General features: G+C 46.5%; 1 protein-coding gene across 4 annotated transcripts in view; it reads left to right on the top strand.

Annotated features, from left to right (window-relative positions):
• The window catches only part of PHKA1 (phosphorylase kinase regulatory subunit alpha 1), a 50,954-nt gene extending 41,098 nt beyond the window's left edge, over window positions 1–9,856 (top strand). For 2 of the 4 annotated variants that reach the window (XM_074278632.1, XM_074278635.1), the window contains 5 exons: window positions 2,240–2,290; window positions 2,877–3,047; window positions 4,492–4,545; window positions 7,118–7,318; window positions 8,574–9,856. In XM_074278632.1, the coding sequence (XP_074134733.1) occupies window positions 2,240–2,290; window positions 2,877–3,047; window positions 4,492–4,545; window positions 7,118–7,318; window positions 8,574–8,747 (651 nt within the window). In that variant the 3' untranslated portion in view covers window positions 8,748–9,856. The remainder of the gene's footprint in view (window positions 1–2,239; window positions 2,291–2,876; window positions 3,048–4,491; window positions 4,546–7,117; window positions 7,319–8,573) is intronic. The other 2 variants (XM_074278634.1, XM_074278633.1) reach the window with 1 other exon arrangement.
• Window positions 9,857–17,721: the final 7,865 nt, after the last annotated feature.

Genomic DNA, 17,721 nt, shown 5'->3' with positions numbered 1-17,721 from the left:
GCATTCCAGGCATGGGGTACAAGCAGAATAGAGTCATGGAAAGGAGAGATGGGCTATCGTGTCGAGGAACAGCTAGTATGAATGGATCATAGAGGGGAGGAAGATGCAAGGATACTGGAAAGGTAAGAAGAGGCCAGGTTAGAAAGGGCTTTAGAGCCAAATATTTGGTCTTTGAGAGTATATTGAGCAGCAAGGTAATGTGGTCAGCCTGGAGCTGATTTAGGAATGGCCCTTTGGTAACCAAGTGGACGATGGGTCGGAGTGGGGAGAAACCTGAGGCAGATATTGTACCAGCAGTTATTTCAACGGTCTAGGCGGGAGGCGATAAGGGCCAGGAGTGGGTAAGTGGGAGAGGAGAGAAAAAGACATAGGGGAGAGACGTTATCAAGGTAGAAATGATCAAATATGGCAACAAATCCCATGTAGGGTAAAGGCGTGAGAGAATGGAATAGAGGACACCTCCAAGGTTGGGAGCTTGGGTGATTGAGAGCATGGAAAAAGCATGGAGGGCTTGGCAGAAAAGAGAATGAGTTGAGTTTGAGACATGTTGGGTTCTAGATGTCTACGTGGCATCCAGTTCAATACGATGAATAAGTGTTTGCAGGTGCCAGGTTGGCTGTCAGCAGAGTTAGGGCTGGAAAAAATTGATCTGAGAATCATTTCCATAGACTTAATTGAACCCTGGGAACTAATGAAATGGCATAAAGGGAGAAGAGCAGAGGGCCCCAGAGAGAGCCTGGCGGGCCTCCTGGAGTTAGTAGGTGTAACCTGGCTTTGACTCCAGCAAAGGAGACTGTCAAGTTAGAGGAGAACCAGAAGAGAGCGTCAAGAAGAAGGTGACGGATGGAGTCCAAGGCCCCAGGGATGTCAGAGAGGATGTGGCCTAAGAACAGCCCATTGGCTTTGGCAGCTAAGAGATGCCTGGTGAATTTGGAGCGAGAGCCTTAATGAAACAAGAAAGTCAAAAGCATTCCAGTTTGAGTTGCTGAGATCAGGAACCAGAGGGCAGAAGCTTTCGTCAGTAAATCAATCAATATCTATTAAGGGTCTTCTTTGTGCCAGCCATTGTGCTAAACTGGGATGGGTTAGAGGAGAAGTGAAGGCTGTGATTACAGGCAACTTTCTCAGGGAGTTTAGACAGTGGAGAGATGTGGAATGAGAGGTAGTGGGCATGGATGGATCGAGTGAGAGGGGCTTCAGCATGGGGGGGACATGGGTAGGTTTGTGATCAGTCAAGAGGCAAGGAGAGATGGTGGGAAGAAATCCACTAGAGAAAGCACCTCAGTACAGCAGCCAAAGTAAGAGACAAATGGCCGATATGCCTTGGTAAAGGGAGTTTCACCACTAGGGACTTCCCCAAAGTGACGAAATCACAGGGCCAGACCAAAAATAGATACACACATGAATAGGTGCCTTGATTACTGTGGATGTGCACTCCTCCATATATGGTCATGAAGGTGTGCAGGAAGGTAGCCATAGGTAGGCCTGCAGGGAAAATTCAGATCCTTTTGAAAGAACATTTTCAAACAGACAACTGGTAGAAGGAAGAGAGAGTAAGTCGAGGAAGAAGAAGATGGAATAATTATGATTCAAGTATTTTTATCCTGGCGAATTGGAGAAAACTGGGACCAGGAAGAGAGATTCAAATTAGAAAGGGGGATGGGGCCACATTTACCAGAGGGCAATCCAGCTGGCTTTGTATGTCAAAAAATACTCCTAGTGATCCGCAGTGATCAAGAGGAATTGACTACAAATCACCAGATCAGAGAGAAATAGTGGGTTTTCCTGGGGTGCCTGTTTACCATTAGACTCATAGTTGGGGCTCTCTGTGGGATTTAGAAAAACGCGTCCTGCTACTTCGATTTGCTAATTTTCTATATCCCGGGAGGTGGAAGATAGTGTATTGTGTGTGAAGTGCTGAGTGAATTGCCAATCTCTTCTGCCCTTTTCTGCTGAGGGGCTCTTAGAAGCTTCATCCCACTGTGTGCCATACCTTCTGCTTTCCTACCACTGATCCTCCTCCAAAAAGGAATTTAATCGAGATATCGGTTCTACTAAAAGACTTATTGGATGTGTTTGTAGGCCGGCTACCTTCCCTGTGGTTTGCATTCGACTAGTTCTATTCTTTTGGGCTTTTCGGTGATAATATACTGCCCTCTTTGCAACTTTGCATTTATTAATCTATTTTTTTAAGTGGCCCATTCCTTTGAAATTGGTATTCTTTGATTTGCTTCCCTAGCCCAATGGTGGCCATGGCCTGAGTATTGAGCCGACATCCTCGCCTTTTCTGGTAACTTGTTGAGGGCCAAAGCAGGCTAAAGAAGCTGAGCTTTGGGGGAATCCTGGGACTGTAGATTTAGAGCTGGAAGAAATTCTGAGAGAGGTGGTCGTCCGGCCAGCTCCCTCTGCCCACTTTTAAGTTGAAACACACAAATCGCTTTATGTCATTAATAACCACTTAGTCTGCATGTCGTTGTCAAAAATGCAACAGAGAAGAAGGGTTGGGGCAAGAAGGCTGATGTCCTGGTTGGAGTTTGGGGGGGGGGAAGGGGGGTAGGGCAGCATGCCAAGTACTGGGGATTTTGTTGTTCCCATGAACTCAACCAATTTCAGTTTTTAGCTTCCAAGTTGCTTCCCTTGATGGAATTCTAGTCCAATGGATTTTGACAAACCTAAGTTAGGCAAGAGAGGGCACGATGTAGGGTAAAGGCGTGAGAGAATGGAATAGGGGATATCTCCAAGGTTGGGACCTTGGGTGATCGAGAGCATGGCAGTGTTCTGGGACGCTATGGCAAATGGGATGCCAGGCTTGAGCATGGCAGCCGTCCCCCTTTTTCTGCCTTGGCTCCACTGGATTTTTCTCTTTTCTGTTTCAGTCTCCCGGACCTTCATTAAGCCCAAGTGGGGGCTCCTTCTCAGGCACTTTTGGAGAGCAGGTCTGGAAAGACTCTCGCCAGGGCCAGTGGCAGCGCCGGCGTAGACTCGATGGAGCCCTGAATAGGGTCCCCATCGGGTTTTATCAGAAAGTGTGGAAGGTCCTGCAGAAGGTTTGACCCCATGTTGTGGCTTTGGGGCTGGCTTCCCCCTCGTATCCCCTGTGAGCCCTCAGCCAGAATAGCACTGGGCTCTCATGGTAGGCAGAGGCCTGACTTTTCCCTACTCCCTCACTCCATATCCCCTTTTCTCCTTTTCCTTACTATAGCAAAAGGCTCTCTTCCCTCGAGGACTAGTCTCCCAAGCTCAAGGGGTAGCTTTCACTCAGTAGCTCTCACTTCCTCCCAGGGATATGGTCTCTTGGGAAGGGAAAGGGGGAGTGGATTTCTCTGTCTGCCAGCAAAGGAAGTCTTCCCTCAGGTTTGATGACCTTCCCCTAGAACTGAGCTAGCTTTGCCGCTTCCATGCTAGGGAGGAACTACTCAGTGATTCGTTATGGAGAGGTGGCCGTGCAGGAGCCTTTCATGAGCAGGTCTGCCAGTGCCAGATCACTGAAGGTACTGGCAATATGGTGGCTTGGGACCCGATGCCCAAATGGAGATTTGGCTCGGAAGCCAAAACTGATTAAAAAGGCAGGGATTTCCAGGGGCAACCTTGGGGGGCCTTTTGAATGTTACACCTAGAACGTCACTGAGTGTGTCGGAGAGACTGGACAGGGCCCTGCTGGGTTCTAGCCATCTTCTGCCATTATATAGCACGGAGGACTTGGCTTTGTTCCAACGATTGGGTGGCTGCTGGATCCCTGAGGCAGTGAGAATGAAAGAACAAATGTTCCACTGCCCTCAGTAGGAGGGAGCCGCCCCTGGAAGGCAGCTGTTTCTCACCAGGGTTTCTCTTGGGGTCTTTCTGAGGTTCCTTCTTGGGGGGACCATGTTGGCTTTCTAACCTAGAGTGACCTCTTTGCGTAACATGGGCATGGGGCCGGACTTTGTCCTGCTATAGGCCTAAAGAATGGAGGTGGAGCATGGCGGGGAGCTGGGCCAGGGACCTCCAGATCCCCCTTCGTAACCTGAGTGCACCCCTAGCAGCATTGGGGCATTTTGGGGTTGTTTGGCTTGCTAGTACCCCTGTAGGTGGCATGTAGAACTGCCAAGTTTTCCAGGTATTCCCTGGATCCGTGGGCCTAGTCTGGCCCCTGCATGCCTACTCACATGCACATTTTCCCAAACACAAATCCACACGGGGCAGAAGGGTTACCCTACGGTCCCGTGCCATCTTGGCTTCTGGGTATGAGGTCCCAACCCATGTCCTGGGTATTCGGGTTTCAGAACTTCCCAGGCCAACCAGGTTTTCCCAAGCACTTTCTAAGGTCCAGCTGCTACAGAGAGAATGGCAAATATGAGGCCAACCCCCGGCCTTCTAAAAGCTTTTTTTCTCCTCTGCCCTGTGATCCTTGACCATACCCGGTGTTGCAATGCTCTGGTGTTAGTGTAGCCTGGCAAAGAGTATTGAAGTCTGCCGTTTCTGCTTAATCACCCGAGCTTTCCTCTCGTGCAGTGCCACGGCCTCTCCGTGGAAGGCTTCGTTCTCCCTTCTTCGACGACCAGAGAGGTAAGAGCCCAGTCGCTTCCTAAGCCCGAGTTGCTGTGGGGTGCTGCATGCTGTGGCCACTCGGCAAAGTCCTGGATGTGGGCAGAGAGTTTCTAGGCTCCTTGCTCAGGGATCACATCAAGAAAAAGGAGAAATGTTTGCTTGAGCAATGGGAAGCCCCCGGCCCCAAGTCGGGCATAGACTAGGAGCAGGGCAGCCTCTCTGCCCACTGTCCACTCAGGTCGATGGTGAGGAGAGGACAGTGGTGACAGAGATGGGGGAATCAGAATGGCCCATGGGGCCTAGCAATGGAGGAGGCCCCACTGTAGTCAGCGTGGGCAGCCTCTCATCTGCTGAAGAGGGCTGAGCGTTCCAGGCTTTGCTCCTGGTCCCAGGGTTGAGAACGTTCTGTGTGTCCTCCATTTCCCCTCTCTTAAAGCCAAATGGGATATTTTTTTAAGATTTTTAAGTATATAATTTTTTTGTTTAAATTTTATTTATTCTATAGCAATCTAATCTTTGACAAACCCAAAGATTCCAACATTAGGGATAAAAATTCATTATTCGGAAAAAACTGTTGGGAAAACTGGAAATTAGTATGGCAGAAATTAGATATGGATCCACACTTAACACCCTATACCAAGATAAGATCAAAATGGGTCCATGATTTAGGCATAAAGAGGGAGATAATAAATAGATTAGAGGAACAGAGAATAGTCTACCTCTCAGACCTGTGGAGGAGGAAGGAATTTATGACCAGAGGAGAACTAGAGATCATTATTGATCACAAAATAGAAGATTTTGATTACATCAAACTAAAAAGTTTCTGTACAAATAATACTAATGCAAACAAGATTAGAAGGGAAGGAACAAATTGGGAAAATATTTTTAAAAACAAAGGTTCTGACAAAGGTCTCATTTCCAAAAGATATAGAGAACTGACCATAATTTATAAGAAACCGAACCATTCTCCAATTGATAAATGGTCAAAGGATATGAACAGACAATTCTCAGAGGAAGAAATTGAAACTATATCCACTCACATGAAAGAGTGTTCCAAATCACTACTGATCAGAGAAATGCAAATTAAGACCACTCTGAGATACCACTACACACCTGTCAGATTGGCTAAGATGACAGGAACAAATAATGACAAATGTTGGAGGGGATGTGGGGAAATTGGGACACTAATACATTGTTGGTGGAGTTGTGAAAGAATCCAGCCATTCTGGAGAGCAATCTGGAATTATGCCCAAAAAGTTATCAAACTGTGCATCCCCTTTGACCCAGCAGCGCTACTACTGGGATTATATCCCAAAGAAATACTAAAGAGCGGAAAGAGACCTATATGTGCCAAAATGTTTGTGGCAGCTCTTTTTGTTGTAGCTAGAAACTGGAAGATGAATGGATGTCCATCAGTTGGAGAATGGTTGGGTAAATTGTGGTATATGAAGGTCATGGAATATTATTGCTCGGTAAGAAATGACCAGCAGGAGGAATACAGAGAGGCCTGGAGAGACTTAAATCAACTGATGCTGAGTGAAATGAGCAGAACCAGAAGATCACTGTATACTTCAACAACAATACTGTATGAAGATGTATTCTGATGGAAGTGGAAATCTTCAACATAAAGAAGATCCAACTCACTTCCAGCTGATCAATGATGGACAGAGGTAGCTACACCCAGAGAAGAAACACTGGGAGGGGAATGTAAATTGTTAGCACTACTGTCTATCTACCCAGGTTGCATGTACCTTCGGATTCTAATGTTTATTGTGCAACAAGAAAATGATATTCACACACATGTATTGTACCTAGACTATATTGTAACACATGTAAAATGTATGGGATTGCCTGTCGTCGGGGGGAGGGAATAAAGGGAGGGGGGGTAATTTGGAAAAATGAATACAAGGGATAATATTATAAAATATATATATATATATATATATAATAAAATAAATAAATAAATTTTATTTATTTATAAAATTTTTTGACAATATATATGCATGAGTAATTTTTTTTATAACATTATCCCTTGTATTCCTTTTTCCAAATTATCCCCTCCCTCCCTCTACTCCCTCCCCCCGATGACAGGTAATCCCATACATTTTACATGTGTTACCGTATAACCTAGATACAATATATGTGTGTAAATACCATTTTCTTATTGCACATTAAGTATTAGATTCCAAAGGTATGAGTAACCTGGGTAGATAGACAGTAGTGCTAACAATTTACATTCACTTCCCAGTGTTCCTTCTCTGGGTGTAGTTGTCTCTGTCCATCATTGATCAACTGGAAGTGAGTTGGATCTTCTTTATGTTGAAGATATGGGATATTTATTTTAAAGGAAAAAGTACTTAGCACTGTATCTAGCACATAGTAGGTACTATATAAATGCTTATTGCCTCCCTTCTCCACCCAGAGGCCAGGCCAAAGTGCTGGGCAGGAGCCAGTGGACCCAGCTCCCAAGGAGCAACTTGATTATTTGGGAAGGGGCCAAAACATTGCTTGTGGCTCCGGTGGTTTTTCTGCCTTCACAGATCCATGATTCACGCGTCTCCGATGTGGCAATGGTGCTCTTTTCTCCTAGATGACACCAGGGGAGATCAAGTTCTCGGTTCATGTGGAGTCCGTCCTCAACCGTGTTCCTCAGCCAGAATACCGGCAGCTCCTGGTCGAAGCCATCCTCGTCCTGACCATGCTGGCAGACATCGAAATCCAGAGCGTGGGCGGCATCATCGCTGTGGAAAGGATCGTGCACATCGCCAATGAGCTCTTCCTCCAAGAGCAGGTCCGTGCAGGCTGGGCCACCTGCGGCCCTTTGGGTCTGTACACAGCCGACCGAGCCAGAGTTTGACGGCCGGGCCTCATTGGCTTAATCATGCTGGGGCAGCCGGTTTTTCTTTCATTCTTTGGTTTTCTCCTGTTGTGCTCCCTTTTCTTCCCAAACCAAGGTCGCACAGGGAGCCTCTTGACTTCCTAACCCTTGGAGGGGGGGGGCAGAACTCACTTTCTCATGACCTTCTTCATGGCTCTGTCCACAGAGCCGGACCTCTGTATGGGCGGAAGGGTTTGGGTACAGCCTCTTGCAAACAATTAGATGGCCTGGTACACTCTCTCCCAGCCCCTGCAGACATTTGCTGGGCTGCAGTACTCTTTCGAATTTCCTCGCCCAGAGCCATTTACAATGAGAGAACAGCACATCATTTTTCTATTTGAGTTGCATTGAATTAGTAAAAGAGGGGGGAGTTTCCTAAAAGTCTTGACAAGTATTCCTAAAGGACATAGAGCTGAAAGGTCTTTGGTCCAACCCCCTCGTTATATAGCCAAGGAAACTGAGGCAAGAGGGGACAGAACTTGCCCAAGTCCACATGACACTAGGTAGCCCTTTTATAGACTGGGTACGCAGCAGGTGAGGATAACGTAAGGGATGTGACCTGCCTTAGGCCTTAGCAGGGAAGCCTGGGTATCGGTGTTCCCCATAGGCCAGTGAACATCTTCAAACATCTTCCAACATCACGTGGATATAATGCTGGGTAGAAATAAAGTCGGTCAGTGATGGGAGCAATCCAGAGCTGTGATAAGCGGGCAGGATATGTGGGCAGGAGTTGGGGAGGAGAGAAAGACCGGGAGCCAGATACTGAACTCATTGAGGAGGGAAGGGAAGTGACCTGGGGGTCTGCAGACAACAGCGACCAGGGTTTTGGTTGAGTGGTAGAGGTGAACAGCAAGGACCTCAAGGGTCATCATTGTCCCCACTTTACAGAGGGGAAAACGGAGTCTCGGTGAGCCGAAGTTGCTCTTCCCTAACCACACAGATTTGCCTCCAGACACTAAACTCCACTTGGAAGAGACTGGAGACGCAAAGACGTGGGAAAGGGACCCGTTCTTTCTTGCACATACATGGATCCCCATCCCCACACTCTCGGGACTTACGTCCTGTCCCAAGATCTAGGTGGGCACTGGGCGGGTGGGGCGGCAGCCATTTAGGCAGAATCAGAAACTGGCAAATCATGTTTTTCCCTCTCCTTCACCCACCTGCCCAGAAAGCACTCGGGGCAGACGACAGCATGCTGGCGAAGGATCCGTCATCTGGCATCTGCACCCTCCTGTACGACAGTGCCCCCAGCGGCAGGTTCGGCACCATGACCTACCTCTCGAAAGCTGCAGCTACCTACGTGCAAGAGTTTCTGCCTCACAGCGTCTGCGCCATGCAGTGAGGCTGCTGGCCTCTACCCGGCCAGGGGCTGCTGCAGGAGGCTGAGCGCGTCCTCCCTGCCCTTTCCTCCTTAGCTTAGAGGGGAAGCCCCTACCACACGAGCTGCTTGGGCAGAAGCAAAGTCTAGAAGCTCACTTAGAGCGGTCCTCAGCACCCTTTCACCAGGGAGGGCTCCCAGTGTGCTGGCTTGATGTTAAGTCTACTCCTGACTCACTTTCCCTGTTTTCATCCTAACTTATTCCTCTCCTCTTAGGTTACTGTATTATAGGGTCCCAGGCTGGGAGGGTCAATGGGTAGGCTCTGTCCTTCATCCCGAAGGAGGTTCTGGGCTGTCCTGCTCCATCTCACTGTCTTCCGGACCTCCAGCCACCAGCCCCCCCCCCACTTTCCCCATAGGCACTTAGAGGGCGTGGGGCACATCTGGCTCCAGCTGAGTGTGCACATGGATAGGACCCTCACTGTACCTATATGGGCCTGATGGGAGAGTTCTAGCCCAGCAGGATTTCTCAGGGAGGGGGCGGTTCCTGAGCCCTTGCCCTAAGTTCAGTTCTCTGGCCCTGCCCCTATACCTAGGTCACCACATCTAAAGGTTTTTCCATCTCTTCCTTCTGATTTCCCTTCCCTCCTGGCTCTTCTTCCCTCTCCCTTCCCCTCTCCCGGCAATCATTCTAGGCTCGGAGAACAACTCTGAGCCAGTGTTCTTGGTACTGAGAGAAGCTTCAAGTTCAGTGTACAGAAGAACAAACAGTGGGTGGCAGGAACCCCAGGGTGAAGACCTCCCTCTGCCCTCTCACTGTCAGATGGCAAGAGGCAGCTAGAGAGATGAGTCTGCCCTGGAGGCGGCCCCTGGGCCTGCCCCACGGAGCCCACGGCCCAGACTGCTGTTTGGCCAGCTCAACGCGGCCTAGTGCGTCCAGCACTGGGACTTCTGGATTTCCTGGCCACATCCTTGCCGGCGCCCCCTCACACAGAAAGGCGTTTCGCTGTCTGACTTAACGTCAACAGTCAACTGGAAGCACTTGACACTGACGGTGTGTGTAGCCTTTTGGTTTGTTTAAAAAGAAAGCTGCGATGTTGTGGAAGTTGACAGAATAAAAGTAAAATAAGCCCAGTGCTTGTCTGTGTCCTTGCCACCGACATCTCAGACTTCGCCAGCGTTTTCAGCCGTTGGGGGCCACTGGGTTGTATTTGGTTCCAGCCATCACATTTTCAGACTGAAAGGGTTCAAAAGTCAGCAACGACTATAATATCAACCCATATAGAGGGACTGGGGACCCAAAGAAGGGAAGGCTCAAGGGGACACACAAGCCCTCTTTGAGTGGAAGAGGCAGCGGGCCTGCCTTGCTTGGTCCTGGAGGCAGAATCGGGAGTGATACTGGGCAGAACAGGCAAAGAGTGAAATTTCGGCCTAATGTCAGGGAGGGCTCTCTAATGAGAGACGTCCCTGATGGGAAGGGGCCGGACTTCCCTTTGACAGAGACCCTCAAATAGGAGACAACTCAGGGACCGTGTGAGCGAGATTTCTGTTTAGGGACTGGCTGGGCCCCCTTTCAGACCAGATTAGGACGTTTGTCCTGTCCTCAGGAAGAAAAGTGCCCCTTGGTGGGTAAACACCAGCCGTCCTTTTTCCTAGGACTAAGCAGAGCACGGATAGTCTAGGGAGCAGGGAGTCCAGGTCCTTCATCTGTAAAATGAGCTCAGTCGCTCCTTGGGAATAATAGTGATAAAATGAGCATTTCAATAGTATTTGCCATGTGCTACAGCATCATTCTGTCCTTTGATTGCTCCCATTTTTGCAGATGAAGTTAAGGCTAAATGCCTTGGCCTGGCTTAAACAGCTAATTGTACAAGTTGGATTTGAACTCAGGACTTCCTGATTCCAAGCCCAGAGCTCTAACCACTGTGACGCCCGCTAGCAAATTTTGAATGAAACTTTTATTAGGTGCTCACTGTGTACAAATAGTAAGAAAGCTGGTCTCGGGAAGTTCAGTCTCACAAGGACCAGGGAGAAGGGCTCAGCTTCCAATCAGACGGCAAAGTAAGTCCCCTGGTTCTTGAGGGCAGCAGCAAGCAGAGAAGGGGTCACTCTTCCGAGGAGCCCCTGGACAGGGCCAAGGGATTTGGTGACCAGGCCTCCCCTTGCTGGGTCCTCAGCACTCACACCTGCCTCCCACCCTCCCCTGGGGTGCCTGGTCCCCGCCTCAGGCCTCCTGCACCCTTCTGAGCCGTGGGAATGAGAAAGATTGTAGATGGAGGTTGGCCCAGGGGAGCGCACCGACTACTGTGTGAGGGAAGCCGGGGCTCGGCCGATGGGCGGGCGTGGGGAGGGGCTGGTGTCGGTCCAGCCAGGAGCTTCTGAGAAACTACAAGTCCCGGCATGCCTCGAGGGGCTCTCCACAGGTTGTCTGAGGGAGGGGCGGGGGAAGGCAGCCCCCAAGGGTCAGACGGAGGTTAGATGGGCAGAACCGAGGCTGGGCGTGAGTGACAGCACGAGCTCGCACCTGAGCCTGAGCGGCAGCTCCTAAGCGGAGGAACTGGCCGGAGGCGGCGGGCGTGGGGCAGGTAAGCAGGAGCACAGGGGACTTCGGGGAGGGGAGACCTGGCTGGCAGTGCCCCAAACTCCTACCAAGTTCGCGAGGCTGGGTGAGGGGGAGCGCCCCTGGGCTGAGTCCTCGGGGGAGAGGGGGCGGAGCACACTTTCCTCGGCCGGCCGAGGCAGATAGGGGCGCCCACAGGTGAGCCGGTGCCCGGGCGGGAAAGCGGGGCTCAACCGAGGGGACACAGGGGGCGGGGGCAGTGCCGGGGAGCCCCCCCCCCCCCGTGCCAGGTCGGCCTCTCCTGCGGGAAGGTGGGCTGGGCTGAGCACCTTGCAGCCTGCGTGCTGCGGCCTGGGAACGCTCCCGGTGAAGAGAAGGCCCCGCCGCCAGCTACCCCCTTAAGCTGCAGTTATCGAAAGGACTTGGAGGACCCCCTCCCCTGGGTCTCCCTAGGCCCCGGGGTGCCCCTCTCTGGAAGGAAGCTCCCTTTGGGCAGGGATAGGGCAGTTTCAACTGCTCGGGTAGGAAGGACCATGGGAGGGAGCGGAACCCGGAGGGACCACAGGCCGGAGTCCCGGTTGGCCCCAGAGCGAAGTAAGGAGCCTCCATTGTTTTGTTTTGTTTTCTTTTTTTTTCCCATAGCAAGTTTGGAGGAAGAAGAGGGAGCACCCCCCCAGCCTTGCCCTGCTCAGCATCCCTTCTCTGGGTCCCGCTTCCAGATGGAAAAGACCCCGGAAGGTAACTAGGCTAACACCCTCATGGGAAAGAGAAGGAAACTGAGGCACGGAGTAGTTACGGAGGTCACACGGGTAATAAGGAAAGGGAATGGCACCTGCTTTGCACTTATTATTGCTTTTCCAAAATGATCTCAAGAGGTAGAACTGAGAATCAAATCCAGCTGAGCATTTAAAATTAAATACCTGGGGCAGATAGGTGGCTAGAGCACCAGCCCTGAAGTCAGGAACCTTGCCCTCAGACACTTAATACTTCCTAGCTGTGTGACCCTGGGCAAGTCACTTACCCTCATTGCCTCAGCAAAAAAAAAACAAAAAAAAAAAAAGCTAACCACTACACGGATTGGCTAAGGCAGGAAAAGATACTAACAAATGTTAGAGGGGGACGCTGATACATTGTTGATGGAGTTGTGAACAAATCCAAACATTCTGGAGAGCAATTTGGAACTATGTTCAAAAAGTTATCAAACTGTGCGTACCCTTTGACCCAGCAGTGCTACTCTTGAAAATAGTGTTTCTATTGCCCATTGTGGGAGAAGGGTTGGGTAAATTGTGGTATATGAAGGTTATGGAATATTATTGTTCTGTAAGAAATGACCAGCAGGAGGAATACAGAGAGACCTGGAGAGACTTACATCCACTGATGCTGAGGGAAATGAGCAGAACCAGATCATTGTACACAACAACAAGATCATCTTGTTACGATGATCAATCTAACATGTATTTCAACATATTTAATATGTATTGGACTACCTGCCAGCTAGAGGACAGGGTGGGGGGGGAAGAAGGGGGGAAATTTGGAACAAAAGGTTATGCAAGGATCAATGTTGGAAAAATTATTAATTGTAAATAAAAAGTTTTAATAATAAAAAATAAATTAAATAATTAAAAAAGATTATACAATGATCAATTTTGAGGTTCTTTTCAACAGTGAGATAATTGAGTCCAGTTCCAATGGTCTTGTGATGGGGAGGGCCATCTGCACCCAGAGAGAGGCCTGTGGGGACTGAGTGTGAATTACAACAGAGTAGTTTCACCTTTTTTGTTTGTTTGCATTTTGTTTTCTTTCTCATTTTTTTTCCTTTTTGATCTGATTTTTCTTGTGCAATGTGATATTTGTAGAAATATGTATAGAAGAATTGTATATATTTAACATATTGGATTACTTGCTGTCTAAGAGACGGGGTGAGAGAAGGGGAGAGAAAAAAAAATTTGAAACAAGGTTTTGCAAGGATGAATGTTGAAAACTATGCATACATTTTGAAAATAAAAAGCTAAAAAAATTTAAAGTATAAGAAAAATAATAAATTAAATATTTACTGTATGTCCCACCCTATGCAACTGTATAAAAACAATCTTATTTGATCTTCACAATAACCCTGGGAGGTAGGGACTACTATCCCTATTTTACAATTCAGGAAACTGAGGCAGACAAAGATATACTGCTAGAGTCTGTGCTAGGTGCTGAGGATACAGAAAGACAAATCTGAGTCTCTGACCTCAAGGAACTCCCAATTAAGGGGAGGGGCAACACGCAATTAGGTGCCATCTGATGGATGCAGGATAAAAAGGAAATCTTAAGAAAGGCATTAGAAGAAAGAGGTACTGGGAAAGGCTTGCTATAGGAAGTGGAAAAGAGAGCCAAGAGGTGAAGGAGAAGAGGGAGCCAGAGAAAATGCCCAGAATCAAGAGATGGAAGAGACACTGATACATTGTTGGTGGAACTGTGAACAAATCCAACCATTCTGGAGAACAATTTGGAACTATGCCCAAAAAGTTATCAGACTGTGCATACTCTTTGATCCAGCAGTGCTACTGCTGGGCTTATATCCCAAAGAGATCTTAAAGACAGGAAAGGGACCTCTATGTGCAAAAATGTTTGTGGCAGCCCTTTTTGTAGTGGCCAGAAACTGAAAATTGGATGGATGCCCATCAGTGGGAGAATGGCTGAATGAGTGATGGGATATGAATGTTATGGAATATTATTGTTCTATAAGAAACAATCAGCAGGATGATTTCAGAGAGACCTAGAGAGACTTATAGGAATTAAGGCTGAGTAAAATGAGCAGAACCAGATCTTTATACACCTCAACAATACTATATGAGGATCAATTCTGACAGAAATGTCTCTCTCCAACAATGAGATGATTCAGAACAGTTCCAATGAGCTTGTGATGGAGAGAGCCGTCTGAACCCAGAGAGAGACTATGGGAACTGAGTGTGGACCATAACAGCATTCTCACTCTCTCTGTTGTTTGCTTGCGTTTTCTTTTCCTTCTCAGGTTTTTTTTTTTTGCTTTCTAGATCTGATTTTTCTGGTGCAGCAAGATAACTGTATAAATATATATGTGTGTGTGTATATATATATATATATATATATATATATATATATATATATATATATATATATATATATATATATTGAATTTAACATGTATTTTAAACATATTTAACATGTATTTGACTGCCTGCCATCTAGGGGAGAGGGGGTGGAAGGAGGGGAAAAATTGGAATGGAAGGTTTTGCAAGGGTCAGTGTTGAAAAAAAATCACTCATGAATGTGTTTTGTAAATAAAAAGCTATAATTTTAAAAGAGAGAGAGAGATTGAAGAGGATTTGTCAGGGAGGAAGAAGACTGGAAAGTAGGAGGGGCTAGTTATGAAGGGCTTTGGTGAACAAGAACATTTTGTTTTTGATCTTGGCAATAGAGAGCCACTGGAGATTACCGAGTTAGAGGGTGCGTGTGGCAGGGAATCATGGCTTTTCATTTGGTCTGTTCTAGCCTTCGGGGGGAGCCCATGATTGAGTAAGGTTAGTACTTCTAAGCCATTCTTGCAATAGTAGCAATTTTTAGCTGTTAATATGGAGTTTTGAGGTCAAATAATGTGGTCTAACTATAGTTTCACATTGGATTTCTGGATTATTTTCACTCTATTGTGGACTGCCATGTGGGATGGAAATAGGTAGTTGGGACGTCCACCTCCTCTTCAGGCAGCTCTTACCCAGAGTAAGGGTCAAGTCTTCCTTGACCTCTCTGCAACACTAAACACTCTCTCCTGGATACTTTTGATTGACCCAAATAGTTATCTAGGACCCTCTTCTTTTCTCTTGGTGATCTTCCCATGAATTGTTTCCATGTCTATGCTAAAGACGCCCCTCTTTCCCCTTTCCTTAGTTCTGGTCCCATATCTTGAAGAACATTTGGTTCTTTTTTAAAATTTTGCTTTTGTCTTTTTTCAATGAAATTTAAAAATCTATACTATTTCCAACTTCTCCCTCCTAAAATTGGTGGGGCGGGGGGGGGGGGAACATACATACATATATACCAATCACAATCAATTTTCCTGGTGGCCATGTTAAAATTCAGGTCCCATTCTGTAGCTGGAGTTGGTCCCTTGCTTTTTTAGGAACTTGGGATGGGTTTCCTCATTCCTCCTCTGGAATCTTTGTCCGTAGTGTTGGAAAGTCTTTCAAAGTTCTTTTGCTGTACGTTATTTCTGCCTGCTTCACACCACCCGAGTGTCAGACTTTCTAAAAGTCCCCCCAAGATTTCTCTGAACCCTTCAGCCTTCCCTTTCATTTCTTACAGCACAATCATGGCTCATTTCTATGCATGTTCCAGAACTTGTTTAGTCATTTCCCAACTGATGGACACCCCTAGTCTCTAGTCTTTTGCCATTACAAAAAGAAAGCTATTATAAATATTTTTGTACTCATGAATCTGTTTTCTCTTTCTTTGATCTCTTTGGGATATAAGCCAGTAGTGGTATGATGGGTCACAAGGTACGGTCGGTGTAGTGATTTTGTGGGCACAGGTCCAAATTGCTTTCCAGAATGGCTGCATCACAGCTCACAGCCCTACCAATAAAGCACAGTTCTTCTTTTTGTCCCCTTTGACAATCTAACGGGTATGAATTTAGAACTTCAGAGCTGCCTAAATTTTCCTTTTGTTAATCATTTTTAATTTGGAAATTAAAAGAAGTTGTCGATAGCGTGGATCTCTTCCTTTGAGAAGGACCTGCTCCTACCCTGACTGCTGTTTCATTTATCACAGTCTGCCATGTAGGATGAGGAACTTTTTAAGAGTTTGACTGATGTGCAAGTTAAATGTATTTAAACTTTTCCAAAATTTTTCCCCATCTTTACTTAAACTCTCAATTGAAAAAAAAAATTGGCAAATACAACTGAGTACATTCACAACACTCAACTGGAGGAAGGAAATCTGTTTTCTCATCTCTTCAATAGGGCAGAGATTGTAAATTGGTCATTGATATTAGAGTTGTCATTTAGGGTTTTCTGTTTATTAGTGTTTTACACACACACACACACACACACACACACACTCTCTCTCTCTCTCTCTCTCTCTCTCTCTCTCTCTCTCTCTCTCTCTCTCTCTCTCTCTCTCTCTCTCTCTCTCCTGATTCTACTTACTTCCCTCTGTAAAGGTTGATATATCGTCTCATGATTTTTGGAATAGTTCAAAGCTGTCGTATCTTACTGTGCATTTTTGCTTTCTGTTGCATTCATACACCACATTTTCCTTAGCCATTCCACAGTCAGTTGGCACAGTTCCATTTTCTTTTTAACAGAAAAAATGTTACTCTATGAGATTTTTCTTTCTGAACTGGACTTTCTTGGATTTTCTCAGTACTGTGATTATTAGGAAAAAGGGGATGAACCCTCAGGTAACATCTTCCATAATTCCCAATTATTTCTCCAAAGAGTTTGACTAATTCATAGCTCCAACAACTGTTTTGGTTAGTGTTGTCCCTCATCTTCCTCAACATTAACTATTTTTGTCTATTAACAACATTTGCTGATTTGCTGCTTGGAGTCATTTTAATTTGCATTATTAGTAGTACTAATTGAGAATTTATTTGACTGTTGATATTTTTTGCTCTTGACCCTTCATCTATGATTGAGTTGCCTATTTATCAATCTTGTCTCTCAGAGTTAACAACACTATCTGAGGAAACATCCCCCCCCCAGTAGTTTCTTATTTTAATGGCATCCCATGTAATGCAATTTAAATTGTAATAAAAAGTGGACTTTGTGATCACTGCTAGCCCTTTCTAATCCTCTTCCTAATTGATTTCAAAGCTCCTCCTCATATTCTCCAGTCGCTGTGATGTGACCTTGTACATCTAAGTTTCTCATCTGCTTGGATCTTACAGTAATATATAGAATATAAGTAATGGTCTAACCTTAATTTCTGCCAACTGGATTTCAGTTCTCCTAGTGGATCTTCTTGGACAGAGAGCTCTTACCCTGTGTTTGTATTCTTGGGTTTATTGAATATTAGGTTCCTGTGAGATTGTTCTTGAACCTGTTCCATTGTCTTTTTTTTTTTTTTGGTGGGGGGGAGGCAGGGTACATGTACCTGCACATGTTCGTGTGTGTGTGTGTGTATGTGTGTGTGAGATACGACACAAAGATAAGTACATGGAAAGTTCCTGAGGAAGGAAACCCCAGCTGTGCCATGGGGGGAGAGAGGGGTGTCACCTGAGCCGAATTTGGAAGAAAGCCTGGGATTTAGAAGCTTTAAGTGCTTTGGATTAAAACATAAACATGAATGCAAAGGTGTGCTTTTGTGTCTTTGAAAAAAAAAATAAAAGTATTTCCTTGATGCAAATATTTTTTTTCCTTTGCCGTTTACCATTCTAATGTTTCTTTTATGACATTTGAATCCCAAAGCAACCGCTTT

The sequence above is a fragment of the Sminthopsis crassicaudata genome, chromosome X (genome assembly GCF_048593235.1).
Source record: "Sminthopsis crassicaudata isolate SCR6 chromosome X, ASM4859323v1, whole genome shotgun sequence".
In the NCBI taxonomy this organism is placed as follows: Eukaryota; Metazoa; Chordata; class Mammalia; order Dasyuromorphia; family Dasyuridae; genus Sminthopsis; species Sminthopsis crassicaudata.
The sequence above is the reverse complement of the archived record's forward strand: the minus strand, read 5'-3'. Positions and strand labels throughout refer to the sequence as shown.